This window comes from Euleptes europaea, unplaced genomic scaffold, assembly GCF_029931775.1.
Source record: "Euleptes europaea isolate rEulEur1 unplaced genomic scaffold, rEulEur1.hap1 H_1, whole genome shotgun sequence".
Taxonomy (NCBI): Eukaryota; Metazoa; Chordata; class Lepidosauria; order Squamata; family Sphaerodactylidae; genus Euleptes; species Euleptes europaea.
In genome coordinates, this window is record NW_026612049.1 from 681,749 (window position 1) to 705,447 (window position 23,699).

The 23,699-nt window shown below is 42.1% G+C and overlaps 1 protein-coding gene across 1 annotated transcript in view; it reads left to right on the forward strand.

The window, feature by feature from the left end:
• Window positions 1–1,197: 1,197 nt before the first annotated feature.
• The window catches only part of LOC130492900 (palmitoyltransferase ZDHHC21-like), a 42,818-nt gene continuing 20,316 nt past the window's right edge, over window positions 1,198–23,699 (forward strand). The window contains exons 1-5 of the mRNA XM_056866667.1: window positions 1,198–1,244; window positions 6,252–6,429; window positions 11,730–11,828; window positions 16,116–16,227; window positions 17,350–17,488. Coding sequence (XP_056722645.1) covers window positions 6,252–6,429; window positions 11,730–11,828; window positions 16,116–16,227; window positions 17,350–17,488 — 528 coding nt within the window. The 5' untranslated portion in view covers window positions 1,198–1,244. The remainder of the gene's footprint in view (window positions 1,245–6,251; window positions 6,430–11,729; window positions 11,829–16,115; window positions 16,228–17,349; window positions 17,489–23,699) is intronic.

The following is a 23,699-nucleotide window of genomic DNA, read 5'->3' on the forward strand; positions in this document are numbered from 1 at the left end:
TAATGGGTCTGGGGCCAGAGACCTTAATGGAAAATCCATTCCACATTTTCTTTTGCAACTGTTTTTGTGGTGTGATGTATTTCAATGGAGCCTTCAACTCAATTGGCAGTCCTGGCTCCCATTATCTTCAATAGGTTGTGCACTCTCTCCCTGCTGAAAGTTAAAAGAGAAAGTGCCAAAGCAGGACTACAGCTGAACATCAAGAAAACAAAAGTGACTACAGGAGAATTACACAACTTTAAGGTTGACAATGAGGAAGTTGAAATTGTTCAAGACTTTCTATTCCTTGGCTCCACCATCAACCAAAAGGGAAATTGCAGCCAAGAAATCAGGAGATTGAGACTGGGAAGGGCAGCCATGAAGGAGCTAGAAAAGATTCTGAAGTGTAAGGATGTGTCACTGGCCACCAAGACTAGATTAATTCATGCCATCGTATTTCCTATTTCTATGTATGGGTGTGAAAGCTGGATAGTGAAGAAAACTGATAGGAAGAAAATAGATTCCTTTCAAATGTGGTATTGGAGGAGAGTGTTACAGATACCATGGACAGCCAAAAACAAAAAAAACAAAAAAAAATCAGTGGGTTATAGATCAAATCAAGCCTGAACTGACCCTAGAAGCTAAAATGACTACTCTGAGGCTATCGTATTTTGGTCACATCATGAGACGACAAGAGTCACTGGAAAAGAGTCATGCTAGGAAAAGCGGAGGGCAGCAAGAAAAGAGGAAGACCCAACAAGAGATGGACGGACTCAATAAAGGAAGCCACGGCCCTCAATTTGCAAGATCTGAGCAAGGCTGTCAAAGATAGGACATTTTGGAGGACTTTCACTCATGGGGTCGCCATGAGTCGGAAGCGACTTGACGGCACTTAACACACACACACGCACACACAGCCTCTCCCATAGTTTCTACAGGGCAACCTTGTTATTCGTTTTAGTACATCCCCCAACGGGGAAACCAAAGCGGCCTAAATCTCTCCTCCTTCAGCACAGGCGATTAGGGCTTCTGCAGCGATCCCAGTTGCCAGGAGCAAAAACAGCCCCGGGACGCCGCCGCGCGCTTAACCCAGCCGGCTGAAGGGGAGACCGCGCCGCTCCCGCCTTGCAGCGCGTCCGCGCGGACTCGCTCTCTTCCCCCCTCCTTCCGAAGGGTGGCAGTCTCCCCGCGCATGCGCAGCAATTCCGCGGAAGTCGGAGCGCGGGCCGGCTTGTGTAGATGAGGGTCGGCGGGGGCTCGCACCGGTGAGTGAGTGAGACGCCAATGAGGCCGGGCGCCGCGAGGCGGCGCTGTTGCTATCACACGCCTCGCCCTCTCGCGCGCCTTTGGGGGGACGGGAGGGTTTTGCGGGCGCAAGGGCTGGGCCGACAGAGGCCCGCGCCCTCCTTGCAGGGCTGGCGCGAGGCATTGGGCCCCGCCTAGTCGCCTCCTCCCACGTGGTTCCGGCTGCCTCCAAGGATGTCTCCAGAGGCAGTCTTTCTGCCACCACCTGGTGGCAGCAGGACGGGAAGGCGCGCCTCCCCTGCACGCTTCCCCATTTGGGTGCAAGGCAGGTTCCAGAGGCCAAGCCTCTGCAGCCTTCCTTTGAGCCGAGCAGCTCAGGGCATGTGCCTTTTCTCATGCTGCCCTATTGCCCGCCTTTGGCCCGGGCAGCAGCAGCAGCAAGGGCATGGTGGTCGTGTGCCATTTCCCGTGCTGCTCTGGTGAGGTCCAAGATGAGCCCCGGAGGTGGTGCCTCTGCGGTTGACATTGGCAGCGGTTGAGAGGCAGGTGCCTCCTCCCGTGCTGCCCCAGCAGGGTCCGGGGTGGATTCTTGAGCTGCGGCGGCACAAGGGCAGGACATCATCTTCTCCCATGTGCCTTTGAGCCTAGGTTGGGGAGGTCATGACAACAGGAACAAACCACATCAGTCGTGTCCTCCCGTATTGCTGTCTTCCACCAATTTGGGACCGAAGAAACCACTTGGGTTGCACTGGCAGTGGGCTCACCCATGCTTTCCCTCCTCATCTCCCTGAGATGTTTGGAAGAGTGTTTGCCTTTTTCCCTGGGCTGGGAAACATCCTCCTTACCAGTGAAGCTTATCCTAATTTGTGTGTGTGTCCCCTTATGGTTAAAGCACAATACACAAAGCTGAATGCATCCTTGATCTTGTTTCATTGATATGTATATATCAGGGTGTCTCCATTTACATTAGAAACTTGGTGGGTAGTGGGGCATTTCACATGTTACACAAAGGCAACCCTAGGTTGGCTCCCCTGAGCTGCAGCAAATTTTATTGTAACCTGCCTGGAGAATTTGGCTGAGAGTACAGAGCGTGAAACATTTAATAGCAGGCATAAAAAATATAATGCACAAATAGATTTGGTGACAGCTGACTTTCTACTAGTTTGAGATTTCATTGTCGAGGACCCTGAGCCCACAAAACCGGGTGGTGATAAGAAAGAGAAAGTAAACATTTTACTTGGTGAGCCACCGTGTGTAAAATCTGATATTTTTTAATGCAATTATTAATAATGCATTGCTCCTATTTTTGGTGCTGTAGCTGTCTCTTAAGGGTTCACTTTTCAATATGTTCACAGAGACTGTAATCTAAACCCAAGTAAGAATCAGTGTGGTGGTCTTAAAGCAAAAGTAATGTCTGAACATGATTGTGATCACATGCTTTGATTCCACAAACCAGTCCCTACCAGTCATCAATGCAAAATCAAGATGCTATAATAGGCTATATGGTTAACCAGGGAGATCTTATGTCAGCTGTGATATTTGTACCGGGAATGCCACCTTTCACATTAAAGCCTAGACCTGGGAGTTTGGGATGGACTTGTAGGTATGTAGCAAGGCTCCCCTGTGGGTGCTAATAGGAAGACATTTTGGGTTTTCCAGATGTCATAAACATTTTCATTGAGGGCCAAGAGTAAAATGGCCTTTGCACCAGCCATGCAGCTCTGAGCTGCCTCTCCCCCTGTTGCTTTTTGAGGCTAAATTGCATGTCAGGGGACCCAATTGAGGATCTCCAATGTCACATTTAATTGGGCTCAAAGGCCAACATTATTAGGGTTGCAAGCCCCCAGTTGGCACCTGGAAATCTCCTGCTATTACAACTGATCTCCGAAAACCAAGATCAGTTCCCCTGGAGAAAATGGTTGCTTTGGAGGGTGGACTCAATAGTGTTATACCCTGCTGAGGTCCCTTCCCTCCCCAAACCCCTCCTCCCGAGGCTCCACCCCCAAAATCTCCAGGTATTTCGCAACTCAGAGCTGGCAACCCTACCACTTATGGTAGGAGAGGTAAGGGGCTGTGCCCAAGTGTTGATGGAAATGGATTGTGACCACACTATGCAAGAGAAGGAGCTTCAGCCTCCCCTAGTGTACCATTTTCCTGACCCAAAATGGCCCTGGGGAATTCTGTTTGCCCCACTGCAGAATTCATGTAGCCTATCAGTACACATGGAGCCCTCAATGGGGAAAACAGTGTCCCCTGTGCCATTCAGGTTGGGAAAATGGCTTGGGGAAAAGGTCCTTCTTGTATGCTGTGGTCTTGATCCAAATCATGCCCTGCGCACCTGGAAATGGAGTTCCCAGTGGGGAACTTGCAAGTGCACATGGTTCACATGCACCCAGGGAAAAACAAAATATGCAGTAAAGCCCCTACTCATCTAGAATCATAGTGTTGGAACAGGCCATAAAGGCCATCTAGTCCAACCCCCTGCTCAGTGCAGGATCAGCCGAGAGCATCCGTCACAAGTGTTTGTCCAGCCTCTGCTTAAAGATTGCAAGTGAGGGGGAGCTCTCCACCTCCCTAGGAAGCTGATTCCACTGTTGAACAACTCTTACTGTAAAATATTTTTTCCTAATATCCAGCCGGTACCTCTCTGTCGGTAATTTAAACCCATTATTGTGAGTCCTATCCTCTGCTGCCAACAGGAACAGCTCCCTACTCTCCTCTAAGTGACAGCCCTTCAAATGTTTAAAGAGTGCTATCATGTCCCCCCTCAGCCTGCTCTTCTCCAGACTAAACATTCCCAAGTCCCTCAGCCTTTCCTCATAGGGCTTGGTCTCCAGGCCCCTGATTATCCTCGTCACTCTCCTCTGGACCCGCTTGATTTTGTCCACATCCTTTTTGAAGCGAGGCCTCCAGAACTGCACACAATACTCCAGGTGTGGCCTGACCAATGCTGTATACAGCGGGACTATGACATCTTGTGATTTGGATGTTATGCCTCTGTTGATGCACCCAAGATGGCATTAGCTTTTTTTGTCGCTCCATCACACTGGCTGCTCATATTTAACTTACAGTCCACCTGTACTCCAAGATCTTGTTTACACACACTGTTACTCAGAAGTGTATCCCCCATCCAGTATGCATGTCCCTCATTTTTGTTACCCAGATGTAAACATATTATGTTCCATCAAACAACTCTACCCATTTGTCATTGCTGCCCTTTTTCCTGGAGCTATCTCCGAGAATACCTGCATGATGCCACTTCTCTCACTTGCTTCAAATCCCTCCTCAAAACTAAATATTTCCAGGCCTCACACCTCAGAACTGTGCTTCTGTTAGGGAACCTGCACGTGCATATCTGACTGATAGTCCTTGTGTTGGATATGGACACAATCTGAGAACTATGTTAGATCCTTATAAGGATGGTGAACACTTGAATGAATGTATGAAACTACCTTATGCTATTAGTCCATCAACCTTCCTCAATTGCTGTTTTTTGGAAAAGATCATGGAATTTTTTTAAATCCCAATATCTACAATATATTATATTATCCGGAGCAAAAAAAAACACACACACCCAATGCAACATCAGTTCATTTTCTGGGGTTTAATTTTTTTACAGTAAAAAAAAAACCCTTCAGGTGGATAATCATATTAGTCTGCAGTAGCTGAAAAAATTGTGGTTCATTATCACCTTACAGACTAGCAAAATTTCCCATGAATAAGCTTATGTGAGTCAAAGCTTACTTCGTCAGGTACAGATGGGAATAAAGACCCATCAACGCTTAACTTTAGGCCAGAATACCTTGATACACCACTCCCACCCTCTGGATAGAAGTGCTGATGGATATTCATTCTTTTTCGTATCTGACAAAGTGAGCTTTGGTTCATGAAAACGTATACCCTGGGGGGGATTGTTCTAGTAAAAACACTGTAAGCAGTAAGTGGGCTGTAACTTTGGAAACATTGTTTATTTCTTCTATCTATGCATTTTGCCTCAAAAAATAACAAAAGCGCTACTGGGAAAGAATTTCACTCCAGAAAGTTACAGCAAGGAGACTAATTGGCAGAAGTCTGTAGGCAGACAACATACAGCACAATCCAGTCCTGTTTGTTCACATTTGAACTCAGGGTGGCTTATACCCTAGTACCCATACATAGGACAATACTTTTCTGGTTCAACTAAGATGGCTGCATTACAGTGGAGTTACACTGGTGTAGCGAGTTGGTATTCCATCCCTTCGCCAACCCTGCCTCCCTTATTAAATTAGCACCCACACTATAAAAGCTAATATTTTCCTTGAATTTAATTGCTTTGAAACAACACAAGAGATCTGGAATCTACACAATCTCTTCCATTTCAGCTCTTCTGTGAGAAATGTAGATAGAGCTCAGTGAAAGAGTGTGGGTGCAAAAGAAGAAATGTAATTTGGCATATAGAGAGGTGCAAGATTATACAGGGGGTTTAAATGTGACTACCTGAATCTTTAACTGAACGCATCTACAGAATTTAGATAAGGGAAAGCTTTGGGAGGTGGAACGGAACACACTTGCCTGTGCTTCTGGTTTAGTGCTAGAGGGTGAAATTAAGGAAGTGCCTGTGCAGATTTGTCTTTAATAATTGTAAAGCCTGCAATCATTTAATGGAGACCAGGGTGAAATGGTGGGGGAGGATTGGAAGGAGCTGGCAGTTTTCCAGACTACTTGACTGAGATGGGCTGGTTCTGAAAATATTGTCCAAGTGTTCAGTATGGAGTTATGGGCATGAATGAACAGAGAATTTAGAGGTCACCCATGGTGTTGCATAATCATATTTTAATTACTGGTATGAATCCCGTAGTGGCAGCTCCTGTGATTTAACACTTTTTTCGCCCAGAGGTAAAGTTTGTTTCATGTATACTTGTTCTGCTGTCTACAGGATACCATAAATGTCTTATTTTATTGACATAGCCTGGAGACTTTCATAATACTGCTAAATGAATTCTAATTAAAGTTCTTGTTCTCTTTAGGTCTGCCTTTTTACTCTTCAGATGGGACAAGCTGTTTTTCAGATTATGGGACTAAGAATCCATTTTGTTGTTGACCCTCAGGGTTGGCTTTGTATGGGCCTGATTATCTTTGTCTGGCTTTTCAACACGTTCTTCATTCCAAAAATCATTCTCTTTCCACACTATGAAGAGGGACATTTATCAGCAGTGGCAATACTGTGTAAGTCATGCTTAACACAATTTCCTTTGTTCTGATTAGGGCTTGTACTGGAGAAGTCAACATAAAAGTATTTTAAATGGTTGCCTGGCTGGCTTTTAACAGAATAATGAACAAAGTCAAATATGCATATGCACTTGTGATGTCTATAATTTAATGAATGTGTTTTTTGAAGATTCTGAAGGAAAGGAAAGGGCCTCTGTTTAAACAACAGCTGCCAGTCATTCCTAGAAAGGAAATTCATAGCTAATGTTTTCATCAAAATTTTATAAACAAAACCGTAGTGATTATAGCTGTGTTCAGGTAGTCTAATTTGACACAGATTGAGATTTCCATAGCAACATGTTGGGTATCAACCTTTGGCCTAATTATATTCTCAACACAGGAGGCATCGGCAGCAGTGTAGCAGACAGTTCAGAGGCACAAATGAGAGAAGGATGGGGTGAGATCTGGCAGGAGATGGGAGGAGATGGAAGAGAAGACAAGAAGGAATGGGTGATCAGGGCCAAGAGATCTTGGAGTTTAAAAGTAAGGCCTTGAAGCTGACACAGAGTGTGAGGCCTTAAGAAACAGAAGTGATATGAATTTACATGCAAACTATTTCAGGATGAAACATGTTTTTGAAAGGGCAACAGACTTCATTCAAACCTTCTGCCTTTTCCTCTTTACTCATTTATGATGCCTGTTCATAACCATTGTTTCTGCATCCTGCTGCTACTTCTGCATCAGTTTTTCTGAAAATGTTTATCACAGCTTGATACCAATTAATCAAATTTGTCTAAGTGGTGATGCCAGTGAAGGTAGTAAATAAAGTCATGCTGCCTTCACTCTGAAGCCTTGGTTGTGCAAAATGTGCACTGGAATATGGTTTTGGATATGTGTCAGAATTGAAGTTCCAGGTCAGTCCTGGCAGTCTCCAGTTAGAGGATCTCAATTAGCAGGACTGGAAATTACCTCATCCAGTCAGAGTAGATAATACTGAATATTTGGAGCCATGGTCTGATTCAATATGAGACAGCCTTGGTGATCATACCAATAGGGTAGCCAAATAGATCACTGCCATGATTATCAAGGCAGCAGACACATTCTGTCTCCTGCCTCATGAACACTTTTTTGGGCCCTTTCTTGCATAGTCTACCACTGAAAATGTGGGGTGCAAAAATGTGCATTGTTTGCCTCTCTGACTCAGCTCAATACTTCTGATATTGCTGTTATTGCAACAGTATTAAATTAGGGATTGATACAGCGGAAAGAAAATAAGAAATAATAATCCTATATATGTCCAGGAATAATGATCTATATATATACAGACAAAAGATGACAAGCATGCAAATAAGGACTTTAAATATAGATATACATATTAAGAAACTTGTGTGGGGGAGTTAACTTTGGCATTCATCCTCCAAAGGCATTTTGAGAGGTGCAAGGAAGGATCTCACAAACAAGTTCAGGCTTGATGAGATAATTTTTAAATTACTTATCCTACCATGATGCTGTTTCATGATATTGACTTAATAGTCTGGGTAATTCCATACATTTCATTGGAATGCATTAGATGTCATTAGTGGGGGCCAGTCTTGGGCAATTATAACACATGCAAAATCCAAATACTGAGGTAGTGTCACTCAGTTATGGGGCTACAGCACACATGCAGCCCCTGAATATCTTGGTGTGGCTAAGTTTTTTTAGAGTCCACTGAGATGGCGGACCACAGGTGGATGCACTATTGAAGACTGGATTCTGTGCTCACCCCTACCACTTGTGACATCTGTGCTGTATTACATTATTCCACTCTGCATTGTTTGAAGGTTTTTATTTATTATTTATTTTAAAAATGTATGTTTCATACTCTTAAGCTAATGAAGGCTCTTGAATTGGCGTACAAGACACAGCATAATGGCTTCGATCTTAAGCCTTGCTTCTGTCCATTGTAGTGGCGGTCCTCTGCTACAGAGCATGTTTCTTTGGCACTAGGTACTGTTCAGCTCATTGAAAACACTGGTCTCCATTGAATGGAAGTTCTCATGCCAGAGGAATGCCCTTCATAGCGGAGCACCACTCTGGCAGTGGGAAAGACTGCAGTGTAAGTGGATGCAAGGTTTAGGATTTTAGTATTCTATGTAATTAAAACATCAATGTATATTATAGATCAAGCAACAACAGCAACAAAAAACAAATTATTATTATTTTGTAATAAAATATTTTTTTCCCCTCACCAACCACCCCTATCACTTCTGAGACTTATGACAGTTTCGTGCTGTTTGGCTTTCTGTCCCACTCATAAGGTGGTTGGGGAATCTGCCAAAGATACTTTTCCTTTATAAATGTCACTAATTATAAAGGTTGCTTTTAATTTTCATTTGTATATAAAAGTCAGAAATATTTGGTACGTAAGAGGCTGTTTTAAAAAAGTTTTAGTTGTCTCCACTTAGGGGATGGTATAGGTCAGGTTAACAAACTGTCATAAAATGAATTTGGCTTGTAAAAGGAAAATAAGGATCTTCTGATGGCTATATACAAGAGATATTTTGTAATTCAAGATGTTACTAAAGTGGTTCATATACAAGTATTGATATGTTTATTATGTACCAAGGTTGATTTCTCTTGGCATTCACTGCTTTGTGTCATACACATAAACTTCTTCAAACAGTAGTTCTTAATTAGGAGGAGTTAGGAACATATACACACCTTTACTTCTTTAAACTGGCCTGGGATTATTCATTAGAGAGCCAGGGTGGTGTAGTGGTTAAGAACAGTGGTTTGAAGCAGTGGACTCCAATCTGGAGAACTGGGTTTGATTCCCCACTCCTCTGCATGAGTGGCAGACACTAATCTGGTGAACTGGGTTGGTTTCCCCACTCCTATATATGAAGCCAGCTGGGTTACCTTGGGCCAGTCACAGCTGTCTTAGAGCTCTCTCAGCCCCACATACCTCACAGGGTGTCTGTTGTGGGGAGGGGAAGGGAAGGTGATTGTAAGCCAGTTTGATTCTTCCTTAAGTGGTAGAGAAAGTCGGCATATAAAAACCCACTCTTCTTCATTTTCTAAGAGCTATTTCTCATTAAACACTTCAAGATCACCCTATGTACAGCAGAGCCATTTCCCTTTAAAACTGGCTATGGATCCTGCTTGATCCTAAAACTAGTGTGTGTTCTTCTCACTCTCAAAGAGAATCCTCTACAAACAGTTTGCAGCTCAGCTGTCTCCATACTCTGTCTGTTCACTTGTGTCCTTCAACAGTCTGCCCCCAACTGTCAGTTTTCCAATAAATAAGTCTTCGTCTGGTACCAAAACCTTAACAAACTCAACATCAGGTGACTAGATTAGAAGAGAGCATTCCATAGTTGGGCTTCCGCAACTGAAAAATCCCTTTCTCTTAATAATATTAAAGTAGTGTTTTATAGTGACTCCAGTTCTCGCTAGTGCATAGGTCCCAGAAGGTGGTTCTGGCAGGCTACTGCTCCACCCCTTGTGCTGTGCCTCAGGGTTCATCTTGTCTCCTGTACGTTTCAACGTCTACATGAAAATGTTGAAAGGAGTTATTTGGAGTACAGTGTCAGTAGTATGCTGATGAGACACATAACTCTGACCCTTCTTTCCATCTAAATCCAGAGGGACAAGGTACCTCTAAATCAGTGTCTGCAAGCTGAGCAGGGCTGGGATGTGGGTGAACATATTGGAAGTTATTCCTGTCAACACAGAAATGCTGTTGGTTGGGGGTTAAAAAAACCCCAGGAGTTCTGGACAGAGTGGCACTCCCCTTGAAGAAACAGGTTAGCAATGTGGGGGTCCTTCTGGATCCTGCTCTGATACTTGCGAAACAGGTAGCCAGGAGTTCATTTTTCCAGCTTAGTTTGCCATCCACATACTTTAGTAATGTCCAGGTTAGACTAGTATAATGAACCTGCTTTTGTAAATGGTTCAGAGGCTTCAGCTAGTATAAAATCTGGAAGCCAGATTTATGTATTTATTTTATTTATTCTGTCATTCTTGTAGCCCTCCCTCCCCCAGAAAAACCCTTGTTATAGCAAAACCAAAAAACCCGGATTTTTAGGATCAGAGACGCAGAGACCAAGACCAATATTTTTGGTAAAATCAGTTTATTATTCAACAGCTGTTGGTTCCCAAACTTTTGCTCTCAGGAGCATTGGAAAATAAGTTTGAGACCCAGAACAGAAATGTGTTTGATCTTTTATAACCTTTGACAAGCTCATTATAATACTTTTACCTATGCATATTCCATAATAACTTTTTATTGGATATAGAGTCCTAGCTAATAGCTTACTGGTTGATTATAATATCCAGCCTATTTCTGATTGGTTCAATCATACAGGAAAATCATTGGTTTGCATAGATGCATAGAAGATTTCATTGGTCTACGTAGATATTGTTTGAAGTCTATTTACTGCACCTGGTATTGTATCTTGGCTACCATTAATCATATCCTCCTTTGAAATTCCGGGGCCTGTCTCACATTCTGATATTCTGGTCAGCCTTGAGCCAAACACTCCTTGTCTGGTTCCCCTATAATCTCTTTTTGGCTTCTTTTCTGTTTGTCTCTGAATTCTAAATATATCTTTCTGGGGCCTATTTGAAGTCCAGTGATTTTATTTTTCAGGCCTTCTGTCTCACCCTATTACTCCCGATTTTTGACAGTGGCTTCCAGTTTGTCTCCAGGCCCAATTCAGAGTGCTAATGTTCACCTTTAAAGCTTTACATGGCCTTGGAGCGGAGTAACTGAAGGATCTTTATAAGTATTTCTGTAGCTTAAGATCTTCTGGCACTGCTCTTCTGTGTGTGCCTGCCTTGAGTGAGCTGAGGTTAATGGGCATGGAAGGAATGAGCTTTTTAACCATGACTTCCAAGGTCTGGAATTCCATATCCCAGAAGTCCTGATCAGCCCTCTTCTTACTGGCCTTCTGAAGGTCGGTAAATATGTTCTTCTAAAAGGCCTTTGAAAGCACCCAGCATTTTTTTTGTTTTATTGGTATAGATTTACTTGTTTGGTGTGTCATGATTTTAAATCTTGTCTCTTATATGTTTGATTATACTGCTAATTTGTAGGTTGAGGATTCATTTTGAATGCCGTTGCTGTTAATAATATTGCTATGTATTATGCTTTAATTTTGTTTTAAATTCTGTCCTAAGCTACCTTGATTGCTCCAGTAGTAGAAGGATGAGTATAAATGTAGTACATAATAAATAAGGCTTTGAATTCTTGAATGTATGAATTCTTCCTCCAGTAATTCCAGCAAAGTCTATTATTGACAGATTTCTTAATGGAAATGTTATCTGTTTTACAGGTTACTACATACTTGCATTGTTCTGTGTTGTTTCATTACTGAGAGCCTCAGCGGCGGATCCAGGGAGATTACCTGAAAGCCCAAAGATACCAATTACAGGTACAGCATTAACTGACATTATTAGGCTTTTAAAAGAGTGTAGTTTCTGAAACTCTAGAGATATTTCTGTATTGCATATGACAGAGTGAAGCCACCTCGTTTGCCCTCAAACTAACCCCCCCAGCTTCAGTGCCTCAAACTAACCCCCCCCAGTTTGTAGCCAAGTTTAGAAAATAATCCCCAAGTAAAATAAAAATGATGATAGGATCTCAAACCCTTGGATGTCTTCTCTTCTCCTCAAGGCAGCAGACAGGAATTAATCCAATCAAAGCAGCAGGCTGTAATCTACCAGGTCAGCTCAGGATGAGGCAGCAGGAGCAAAAGCTAAGGTTTGCACCACCAAACTCTCTCTCAGTGAGGAATGGCCACTCTGGGAGAGACCAGGTCGTATATGTGCTCTTTGGCCAAGCAGAGAAAATTTTGAATGGCATTCCAGCTTCTGTGATTGGCCAAAGAACACTGTTCTCCCAGATTTGGCCACCTACTGGCCACTGGGAGTTGAAGCCCCTCCTCCTTCCCCCTTGTTAGGGTGTCCTAACATCAAGGTAGGCTTCCCCAGCAGAAGCAAGGAGAGCTCTCTCTTTGCAACACGGGAAATAGCCTAACCCAAATAAGCCTAATATATTTCCAGCTTATTTGAGAATTGCCCTTTTGGCTCGGCTATTTTCCCGCCTTTTTAAGTGCCGGTAAACCAGGAAGCCGAAATAAGCCAAAATGGCTATTTTCCGGCTTATTTTTGGCTTGGGTTTACTGATACGCACAGCCCTAGCCCTAGCTGATGATAAATGCTGGGAAATAAATAGGGAGAGTTTGATACTTCTGATTCTGCTGGATCTCAGCTGCTTGATCTATCATCGACTAGGACCCTGCCAAGGTCCCTAGACTGACAGATGGCTCACTCCCAGCTAAAGGTGCTTAGGGTATTTCCCAATAGAAGAGTCTGTTGTATGGAGAAAATAAAATGCAACAGAGGAGTCTTCTATTCCCTCCTCTAGACCATAGTCCCATTGGGCAATTGCTAAATTCTTTGAAGGGAATCTGGAAACTACAGCTGATACAGATGTAGCAGCACAAGTTTTGTCAGATGATAGCAACTGGAAGCTTGTGATTCCTGTCCTGTATGAGTTCTGGTTTCCATGCTAAGTTCAAGGTGCTACTTTAGACTTTTACAGCTGTATGTGGCCCAGGTCTAGGATGCCTTATGGTAGTGGTCATTAACATTATGTAAGGAGCAAAAGGAGAGCCACAGTTATGACCTTATTGGCATCAAGGACTGTGGGCAGCAGGAACAGAAAAAGCAAGCAAACATTAGGAAATGTTCTGTAGTGATGATTAAGCCAAGTTCAGAGCCATGTAAAAATGCTTGCCACTGCTGTATGACCTGTCCTCACCATTCTGCTGCTTACCATCATGTGTGCAAATATCAGCAGGTGATATTGTGCCCTTGTTCTCTACATGTGCATTAATATTTAGGCCCAAAGGCAAACTGAGAAAGGGGGAAAACTCTGTAGGGGTCTTGACAGCAGGCTCTGTGACCCTCATGAGGGTCCCAAGCCATTTACGGAGCACCTTCTTCCATACATACTCCCCTTCCATCAGTGTAGAGATGACTAGGGAATGTGTTCCTGTGGATACCACCAGCATCTAAAATTAAGTTATCTGCCCCCAGAAATAAGTCTTTCTTTCTTTTTTGTCAGAGAGGCTTGCACATGTATTCCCTTGAAATCCTTTGGCATCTAGTACAGATGAGATTTTTCTGTATGGCCTTCACAAAGGGTTTAAACTAGTGCTGATATTTTAAAGCAGTTGTTGTGGTCTGTTGGTTTTAGAATTAAATGTATTTTCTGGTGGAAAAGTAATTTGTAATAATATCAATAAAATAAAACAAAAACCTAGTTATAATCTGTTAATTCATTAAGTCATATTCATGCAGATATGCAGACTTTTAGTTACCTGGATGTTTACCAAGGACGTTGAAATATATATTGATTAATATGGTCTTAACTAGAGTGAAGGGAACCATGACTGCCATTTTCTGTATTTTTGGTCCTAATTTGAAGAAAATCTCCAAAATATAGTTGCCTTGTGTTTTTTGAACTACTTTGCCATTGTCTGTAGCTACATTTTTTAGAGGTTTAAATAAGCATTTGTTGTCTTTCATTACTTCCACTGAAAATTATTTTCAGAGACTTTGTGTTTTGTACTGGGACAGATTAAAATAATTCTAAATTAGTTTAAAAAACATACAATGTAAAAGATATTACTTCTAATTTCTGTGTCCATATATCTGGATTCATTTTGTTGAAATTAACAGCTTCAGGTAGTTATGTTCCATAAACTTCATAGCAGAATAAAGCTGAATATGTTTAATTGATAGATATTATTTTTGTTTTCTCATACTAATGTAGTTTGAATGTGATTGGAGATGGTTGCATCTGTTGGTAGTGCACACATTGGTATGGTCAGATGCATTTGCTGTCTATTTTAAATCACATTAGAAAACTAGCTTTAAGTGTTTCTGAGCCTTCTGTTAATGGTAACTCTCTTATTAAAGAGTAACACCTTTGTGACATTGGCTTTATGGGAACAGATTGAAAATCAGTTTCCATCTGGCATTATTACTAGTTTAATGATCTTGAATATTGGGTTTCCATACTGTCAGTGTGCAAATGATGCCATTTTTCAGCAAGATGTGAAACATGGCAGATCCCAGCAGGAGGTTTAAAATTAATTCTATATAGGCAAATTCAAAATGTATTGTAGGCTTAATAATTTATTTAACTGTTCTACAAAATAAATCTGTATGTGACTTGTTTATTCTGAGAAGCATTTTATCATGTTAAGGTCCATCTTTCCTGATTTCAAAGCCGATCAGCTTGTTCTTAACCATTAGTTTTGACAACCTCAAATAAGAAAATAGAATTATGTTATTTCTTCCCAGAGATCTTTATTTTTTTGTGAATTTGCATTTTCTGCATCTTCAAAAAAATAAAACTAACAATTCAGAGAGAGTTTGGTACACCTCACAAAACAATCAAGAGATTATTTGTATTGCAATAAACACATTAGTTGGATCAAGCCATGTGGCCCAGATTTTCAACATTCCTCTGAAGGGAGATCTTGATCACTGGTACAAAGTAGCCTGTAACAAGATAGGCTTGTTTAATACCAGTGCTTAATAGTCATCAAGAACATGTCTTAATAATCTACCTATAAACATACTGAAGGTCTAAATATAAAAAGTGGTGTAAGCTTTTCCCCAGAAGAAGCCTTTAAATTATAAACCTGGTCTGTGTGTATTCCCATGTGGGAACTGTACATGTTTAGGTGAGCTGAGGTTTCCATAGATGGTTAGAGTACAAGGCCCTCTGCCTCTCCTCAGTATAGTTTCCCATCTCTGGGTCTCTTGAGGAGGAAGAGCACACCTGTCTCCTACAGTCCTCTCTTTGCTCCTGCAATAGAAGAAACTTCAGAGTCTGTACCTTTGAAAGAGAAGAACATTCTTCCATCTCCTAAAAACACAGTCCACACACCTTGAAATCTGTTTATCTCTGTTCAGGTTATAAACAAATAAATAATCGAGAAGCAGCAATGCAGAATATGTTGTCCCTTTACATAGCATTCTGCAGCCTTTCTGTTTTGTATGACAAAGATTTCTATGAAACGAAAATGTTCTTAAACTAAGCTGGCCAAATGAAATATACAGTTTTATCTAGAATGTCTTCTGTCAACAAAGACTAACATCTACTAAATTGCAAGGTATGGTATTCATTATATTGTCGAAGGTTTTCATGGTCAGAGTTCATTGGTTCTTGTAGGTTATCCGGGCTGTGTAACCGTGATCTTGGTATTTTCTTTCCTGACGTTTCGCCAGCAGCTGTGGCAGGCATCTTCAGAGGAGTAACACTGAAGGACAGTGTTTCTCAGTGTCAAGTGTGTAGGAAGAGTAATATATAGTCAGAAAGGGGTTGGGTTTGAGCTGAATCATTGTCCTGCATTGTCCTGACTATATATTACTCTTCCTACACACTTGACACTGAGAAACACTGTCCTTCAGTGTTACTCCTCTGAAGATGCCTGCCACAGCTGCTGGCGAAACGTCAGGAAAGAAAATACCAAGACCACGGTTACACAGCCCGGATAACCTACAAGAACCTATGGTATTCATTGTTTTGACTGTTTGCTTGGGGGACATCTTGGTAGATTCTCTTTATTCCTGTAGGAAAGCAAACTTAATGGCAGTTCTGCAGATACATTATTAACCTCATTCGCATTTCCTCTTCTTAGAAAGAGAATTTTGGGAGTTATGTAATAAATGTAACATGATGAGACCAAAACGTTCCCATCACTGCAGCCGTTGTGGACACTGTGTTCGGAGAATGGATCATCATTGTCCGTGGTAAGATGAACCCAATGCATTTCCACACCATCTTCTCTTGGTACATGGCTTTCTAAATTAATAACTGTCTGACTCTTGATGTTTTCCTAGAATTTACATAGCAAAGTTATTGCTATAAGGTCAGGAACCAAATTGGTGACATTGGGTTTTCTGATTTTAAGTTTGGTTTTCAATATTGACCTGTATTCCTGAGTTTTCGGCAGCCGGGGACGGCATTGCCGAGGCACCACTGCGGCACCTCCAGAGCCATTTCCCTGCTGCCGAAAGGTCGAAATGCAGGCTTTTTGTTTTTTAAATGGGGCTTTTCGCCCCACTGAAAACAGCGCTGTTTGTCCTGGTGGCATACCCAACGCTGTTCGTCCTGGTGGCATACTCAGGGCGAAAGAGGACAGGAGGCTGCCTACAGGCAGCTCCGCCCCCAGGACGCTGGCACGCCTCCCAGAATGCCAGTGCAGGCCTTTACGCCAGTAGGACGCTGACAGAAGGCCCAGCCGGCGTTCCTGGGTGGTGCTGCCACAGCAGTGCCAGGAGACCGGCATCCGGGCCTCCCTGCCAGTGTTTATGCCATCTTGCACGGAGGCCGGGCCACTTACACCGTGCGCGGCCCCTTCCTGACCTCCTGAGGACTTTTGTCCTTGGAAGTCAGGAATGCACTGTTAGAGTCCAGTTTTTCAGAATTAGAGGTATGATTGTAAGTGCTGATATATTTGCTTTATTTTAGGAGGGCAACACTCCCATTTTGTATGTAGGATTTGATTACAAAAAAGAAACCAGATATAGTAGAGACTCCCCCTTTTGTAGCATGAAATCTTGTTAGATTTAAGAACTGTAGAGAGTGACGTAAGATTCAATATTTGCCATTATTTATATGTACTAGGGAAAGTATTGCTCCATGTACAAATGGGCAGGAGGTATTTGTGGTAACTATGCAGACTCCGGTCTTTACCAATGGAGGTAATAAAGGGGGGAGGAGTTCAAAGAGAACAGTGGTGAATGTTCTTCTCTTTGCCCTGTTCCCTTCACCTTTTATGTGATGTAATGGTTCATTGGTTTGGTTTGTAGCGCATGTTATAGTCTGGAAACCAGTGATGTTTTTGCATTTGTTTATACCATTTTCTGCAGGATTAATAACTGTGTTGGTGAAGACAACCATTGGCTGTTTTTGCAGTTATGCTTCTACACACAGCTCCTCAGTTCCTATACACTACTACTTAATTTCTGCCACTGTTACTACCTTGAACCACTAAAAAAAATGAATTGGGTAAGTTTTTTTTACTTCCAAAGAGAGGATAAATGCTGACAGTTTTCACTGTCTAATAATGTATTTTAACATTGATACTTGAAGCACATTTTTTATATTTTACCTGTCACTGAATCCTAGATTAGAGGTGTGATTTTTAGGCTTGCATTGATTTAGCAAAGGGAAAGCTGATTAATTAGTAAAGGTAAACACTTTGCTCCTAACATTAAAAAAAAATCTGTCACCAGAGTTGCTACAAAATCATATATATAAGAAAATGTCAAATTCAGCATTATGTCTGCCATTCAAACATGCATCTGTTAACATTTGCAATGAAGAAGACCCTTGTGTTTTAAACAACTTAAACATTATGCCATAAACATTACTGGTGGGGTACACTTTGCTCCCCACAACATACATGTGTGTGTTTACATTTGTGTTTAAATGCCTGTTTATACCTGTCAAGGAATCCCCATTGGGCCTGGGTTAAATAGGGTAGGGGTGGACCAGAGTGAGAACTCTGCACTTTAGGTTCACTTGGAGCTCCGCCCCTCCCCAGCCAGCCACAGCAATGCTGATTGGCTGGCCCCAGCTGCTGCAAGGCTCTCAGCCATTGAACCTCCCATTCTCGGCTTACAGTCGGCAAAAATGTCCTCCCATCTTGCCCCCCAGTCCTGTTGCCACAAACATGGCCCCAGGTAAGTCTGGGGCTGTCGCTTGTCTTTAAATACCTGTTTATACCTGTCAAGGAATCCCAGTTGGACCTGGGTTTCCAAATGGTTGTACACACCTGTCTAAAGACATGTACATAATGTATATGTTATCATCCTGTGCGGAATGTACACACAACATTCAGCTGTGCAAAACTGTAGATTATCTGTTTGCTGGGAAAGTTCCTGGAACAGAAGTATAAGCAAAATTGTTAGGTACAGTCTCCCTAAATCAGGACCTAGGAGGAGAAATATTATTGCTTCGTGGCATATTTCTTCTTCTTCATGTGAATAAAATGTATTGGGTAAAGAACAATCAACATGCATACATTTAAAAAAAACGTGAAGGTGGTTTAGAAAACAGAAGGATTTGATCATATGCAATCACACTACAGTAAAAGCTTTGTTAACTGGCACACTTCATTAGCTGGCATGCCTGGGACCTGCTGAATTCTCCTTCCAGCCCAGCAGCAGTGAGAGGGCAGCAGTGCCAAGTGGGTGGTAGCCATGCTGGGAACCTATCCGGGACACTCCACCCGCTCATCACTGATGCCTGCTCTCTTGTTTGCCAGCAGTACCAACACTGAACAAAAGATGGAGGAGTGGGCTGTGGTCATTCTTATTTAACACTTCCTCCCCTCCCCCTCATTCCTGACATTCAGAACAACAGATTTCAATTTTTCATTCTCAGTTTTGGGATTTCAGCAATATTCTGATTGTGTTGTCACATCCTGTAGTGGAGACATGCAGTTGTGTGATTGACATTTGAGCAATCTAAACTTAAGAGACTAACATGTTCATAGCAGGGATGGTCAACTATTAAACAAAAAAAAAGGCTTAATCAGAGTATTCAAAATTTTTGAAGCTTTGAATATGAATATATGAAACATTTTCTCCCACCTTAACACTGATAGGAAAGTGAATCATGACATGCTTTACACATACTGGAGAATGAGATAATAGAGTGTTCAGTCAATGGAATGACACCAGACTGTAGGTGGTGGATTCCAGTTTTGAATGATCCTTTGCATAAAACCTCTCTGCAAATAGAGAACTAGCATATCAGGGGAAATGATTCTGTTTCCTCTCTTTGCATGATTTAGTGATTTTCTGTTTGCAGGGATCTTTGCATATGGGGAGCAGTCTGAAATGTGAACCTCCACCTGCTGTCTGCTGTGTTGTCTCTTCTACACCTCTTGCATTTATTTATTTAAAACATTTATCTTTTGCTTTTCCACCCAACCTAGTTTCCACCCAACGCAGTGAACAATCCAAACAATGTTTACAATACAGGTCAAAATATATGAAATATTTAAAACAAGTAAAACATATAAACACCCAAAAAGGGAGAAAGATCCATGAAAGGTTATGTGGGAATGTCAAGCAAAACAAAAAAAGACTTCATCTACTATCAGAAGACAATGATGGAGAGAGACAGATGAATGTCCCTGGAGAGGGAGTTCTAGAACTTTGGCGCCATATCTGAGAAGGTCCTTACTTGGGTTGCCACCTGTCTAGCCTCAGGTGGTGGGGCCTTTAAAGCAGGGCCTTTAAGATAGGCAGAGTGGTCAGGTAGGTTCATATGGAGTTGGCAGTGTTATCAGGCTTGGTTAATTAGTTTTGTAGTATATTTATTTTTCTCCTTAATGAGACCCAAAGCAGCTTACAACAAATAAAAATACAATAAAATACAATTTAAATATATAGAAAAGACTACAGAGGAAACTGTATTTTGGGGCTGGGCCAGAAGCCAACCGACCAGTTGCCCTTTTGGCTCTTGTCATTTGGCTTACACCCCCTGGCCACACCCAAGGTACATACCTGAGGACAGGAGAAGCAAACAGAAGCATAGATAAAGTGTTGCAGCTGGCAATAGTTTTCTTCCCAAACTCTCTTCCTGCAAGATTGTTTCTTGGTTTATTGGAATTGAAGTTGTATTAAAATGTATTTTTCAAAGAGGTTAGATGTTTCTTCATAAAAGATTTTTGTGGGAACTTGATATACAAGAATAAGCAATTGTGTAATTGTTTTTATTTGAACATCTAAATAATTCATCCAGACACTGCATTTGGATGATTATTGAGAGATAGAAGCATGTGATGCTAGATTTTATTTGCTTATATGTTGATTAAAGGGCCCAGATGACAGATTTGGGTTGTTGTTGTTTTTTGTGTAAGGCACTTGCTTCAGAAAATCAGGGCTTTGGCAGTCTGTGCTGTTTACATTTTGCTGATAATTTGGTTCAGATGATTTGATACATTCTTTTTAAAAAATTTCATCTGCAGAATTGGTAGTGGACTGAGAAGATAAAATTAAATTTCATTTGCTTGGGAATTCAGCCAGATTTAAAGCTTCAGGGATGGCATTAGAGTACCATTTGGTTGATTTCTGAATGTCTTGCTAAGGATTTGATATCCCACAAGTATGTGCCACGCAATCAGTCATTATGCCCTTTGGCACTAAAGGATAGAAACAGAAAACAAAATCCATTTAAACTTCAGGCAGAAATTATGTGCTGCAGAAACTCCAGACTAAAACATTTCACAACTATGCTGACCTCTTCAGTAACTGAAACATTTCTTTTGCCATGTTTTGTTTTCTAATGCCTTCCTTGATCCTAAACATGTGCATTGGGGGGTCTCTTCTTGCAGTGCCAGACCAGCCTCCCTGCAGTACTAAAAACACCATCTTCTCATGCCACCATGGCTCCATGCATTTGTTCGCTGCCATTGTGCCTTCTGTTTCTCAGACTTTGAAACAAAAATGAAAAAACACCTACTTTACCTTGTTACATGCAAAGGTTTTGCATATCTGTTTTAGAATGTTTGTAGCAAATATAAACATGTGTTGTAGCTAGACTGGGATTGTTTCCACATAATATGGTCTTAATATATAAAGGTGTAATTTTTAAAAATCCAGTGTAAATTAAAAATGAATGTTAAAATTTGCCTCGGACTTTTTTTTTTAAAAAAAAACATGTCCTTTTATCTGTATTGGAATATATTGGTAACTAGTGTTCTATAAAGATTTTTGCTGTCTTTTAAAAAAAACTAAGAAATAAGATTCAGTTTACTGAAATGGGTAATTATTGCAAGACTCCCCAGGAATCACAGATGCCTTTTAAAAGCTAAATGTTAAAAAGCCATAATCTTGAGCTATGTAATTCCCTTGTATGTTTGGTTGTAGAAACTGTGTCTGTTTGTCCAGTAGGAGGAGCAGTATTACTGTGAGAGATCCCTAAAAACTGAGTAAGCCATTAAGATATTGTACATGTTATTTGCTGGCCACTGCCAGAAAGCATCACTTATTTTATATCCATCAGCTATTATTTTGCACAAGGAATGCTATATGTTCTGGCAAGTATGAAAACTCTGTGTGTATGACATGCTTGGCCAAAACACAGGAGAGGCTGAGCATGAAGTCTCTCTCCACCTATTTTTGTATCAGTTTAGCTGGTATATTGGTGAACATTTGAAGCTGCTTGTCCGACCATTTGTCCCTTGGTCCACTGCTGTCTATTCCAACTGGCAGTGGCATTCTAGATAGAGGTCTATCATTGCTTGGGTGGCACTACTTGAATTGTGTAAATGCAAACTGAGGTTTTGTCGGTACCGCAATGTTCTTGATCTAGATCCATCAGGTCAACTGTCACTAAATTGATTGATGTAAGCAATATAAGTACCTCAGCCTCACTTCAGTTAAAATGCCTGAAAAATATGTTGTATTGATTAGGGCAGTAAACTGCTAATCTTAAATTCAAAGTGATAAACAGTACGATAAACAATACAGTTTTTCTTTAAAGTGTTTAGGAGGCAGTGTAAGAGTTCCTTAATGCCTGTTTGATCATTTAAAAGTGCAATAGCGTACAATAATTCTTTAATTTAAATTCACTGGTAGGCTCAGGCTACAGCTCCATAGATTATTCAGAATCAGTCCCAGAAAACTGCATAGAATAAAAGATCTACCAGTGTTAAGACCATATGATAGGCATGTGATTGCCTATTTGCATAAGGATGTGCTGGTGCTTATTCTCTTGTGGGATTACATCTGGGAAGTAGGTTATACTGCTTTATGTTAAGAAATCATGGGGGCAGGTTTAATTAATTTCCATCCTTGTTTGAATGGGCTCTTGAATTGTTGACAAACATGAAGCACATTCCTCCTATTTTGGCAATGCGTGGAAACTAGGGCTGTCAAATCGGTTCGTCCCGAACCGAAAAACAGCCGAATTTTCCCCGATTCGGCCGCTTTCAGTTCGGATGGAACCGAATTCAAAAAAAGGCAGGAAAATGACGAACCGAATTTGGCGAGTTCGGGGCGATCGCCAAATAAATTTGGCAAATTCGGGGGCTCCGAATCAGCAGCATAACTGTCAGTTAGTAAGCAGCATTCTCCCGCGGCCAATCGGTGGCCAAGCTGGGTCTTCTTCTGGCCAATCAGTCACGGTTGAGTGCGTGAGCCCAGCTGCTGCGCGGCCCGGGGAGAGAAAGAGACTCTGTTTGTGTGTGAGAGAGATCCCTGTGGGGGGGTGCGTGTGCACATTCGCCGCTTTCCACAGCTCCGGGGGGGCATTTTTGAAGGTAGAGGTCCCAAAATTTCAGTGTAGCTTCAGGGGGCCCTTCTTGCAAGAACCCCCAAGTTTGGTGACGATTGGGGCAGGGGGTCCCGAGTTATGCAGTCCCCCCCATCCAACCATTGCAATCCTGTGCATCTAGAGAGCGGCAAATCCAAGGCAAAACCTCCCGTGCATAAATAGAATCGTATTGGATTACTCCTGAGAAGACATCCACAGTAAGACCCATTTTGGGGCTTTTCTCTATAATTTTTTTCCTGTGTGTTTGTGGGGGGGAAGCAGAGTGTGTGTGTGGGGGGGATCAGTTTCTGTGGGTGGGGGGGAAGCCAAAGGGGGCTTTTGCCCGTTCTGTTAAGGGGTGTGTGCCTAAAGATTTACTTCTCCGTGCTCCTGCTGGAAGACATCTACACAGTTTGATTTTGGGTTTTTTTCTCTATACCTTTTCTTGTGTGTGTGTGTGTGCGGGGGGAAGCAGAGTCTGTGTGTGGGGGCAGTTTCTGTGGGTGGGGGGGGGAAGCCAAATTGGCTTTCGCCCATTCTGCAGAGGGGTGTGTGCCCGCTCGCCTCTGCGGTAGTGTGTTCTGCTTTTAAAGTTTTAAAGTGTAAAGTTGAGTCTGTGCGGCTGCTAGCGAGTCTCTCTCCGCTCGGCACCTGGGCCGCACCTCCTCCTCCTTGGTTTTTTTCCCATTTGAGGCCGAGCCGTACTGGTTTGAGAGGGTTTTTTTTTGCCCGTTCTGCCTGGTGGGGGTGCCCGCTCGCGTCTCTCTCTCCCTGGTTTGAGGGAGGGGGGGCTTCAGTTGTGTGTCCTCAGGTTTTCCCTCATTCATAAGATCGGTTAGGTCTATTTTGATGCTCGCTCAAAACTGGTTTTCAAATTGTGACTTAAACAATGCATTCGCCCGGTCCTGAGACTCCCGACTCCCGAGGCCGATGCAAAAGGGGAAATTCC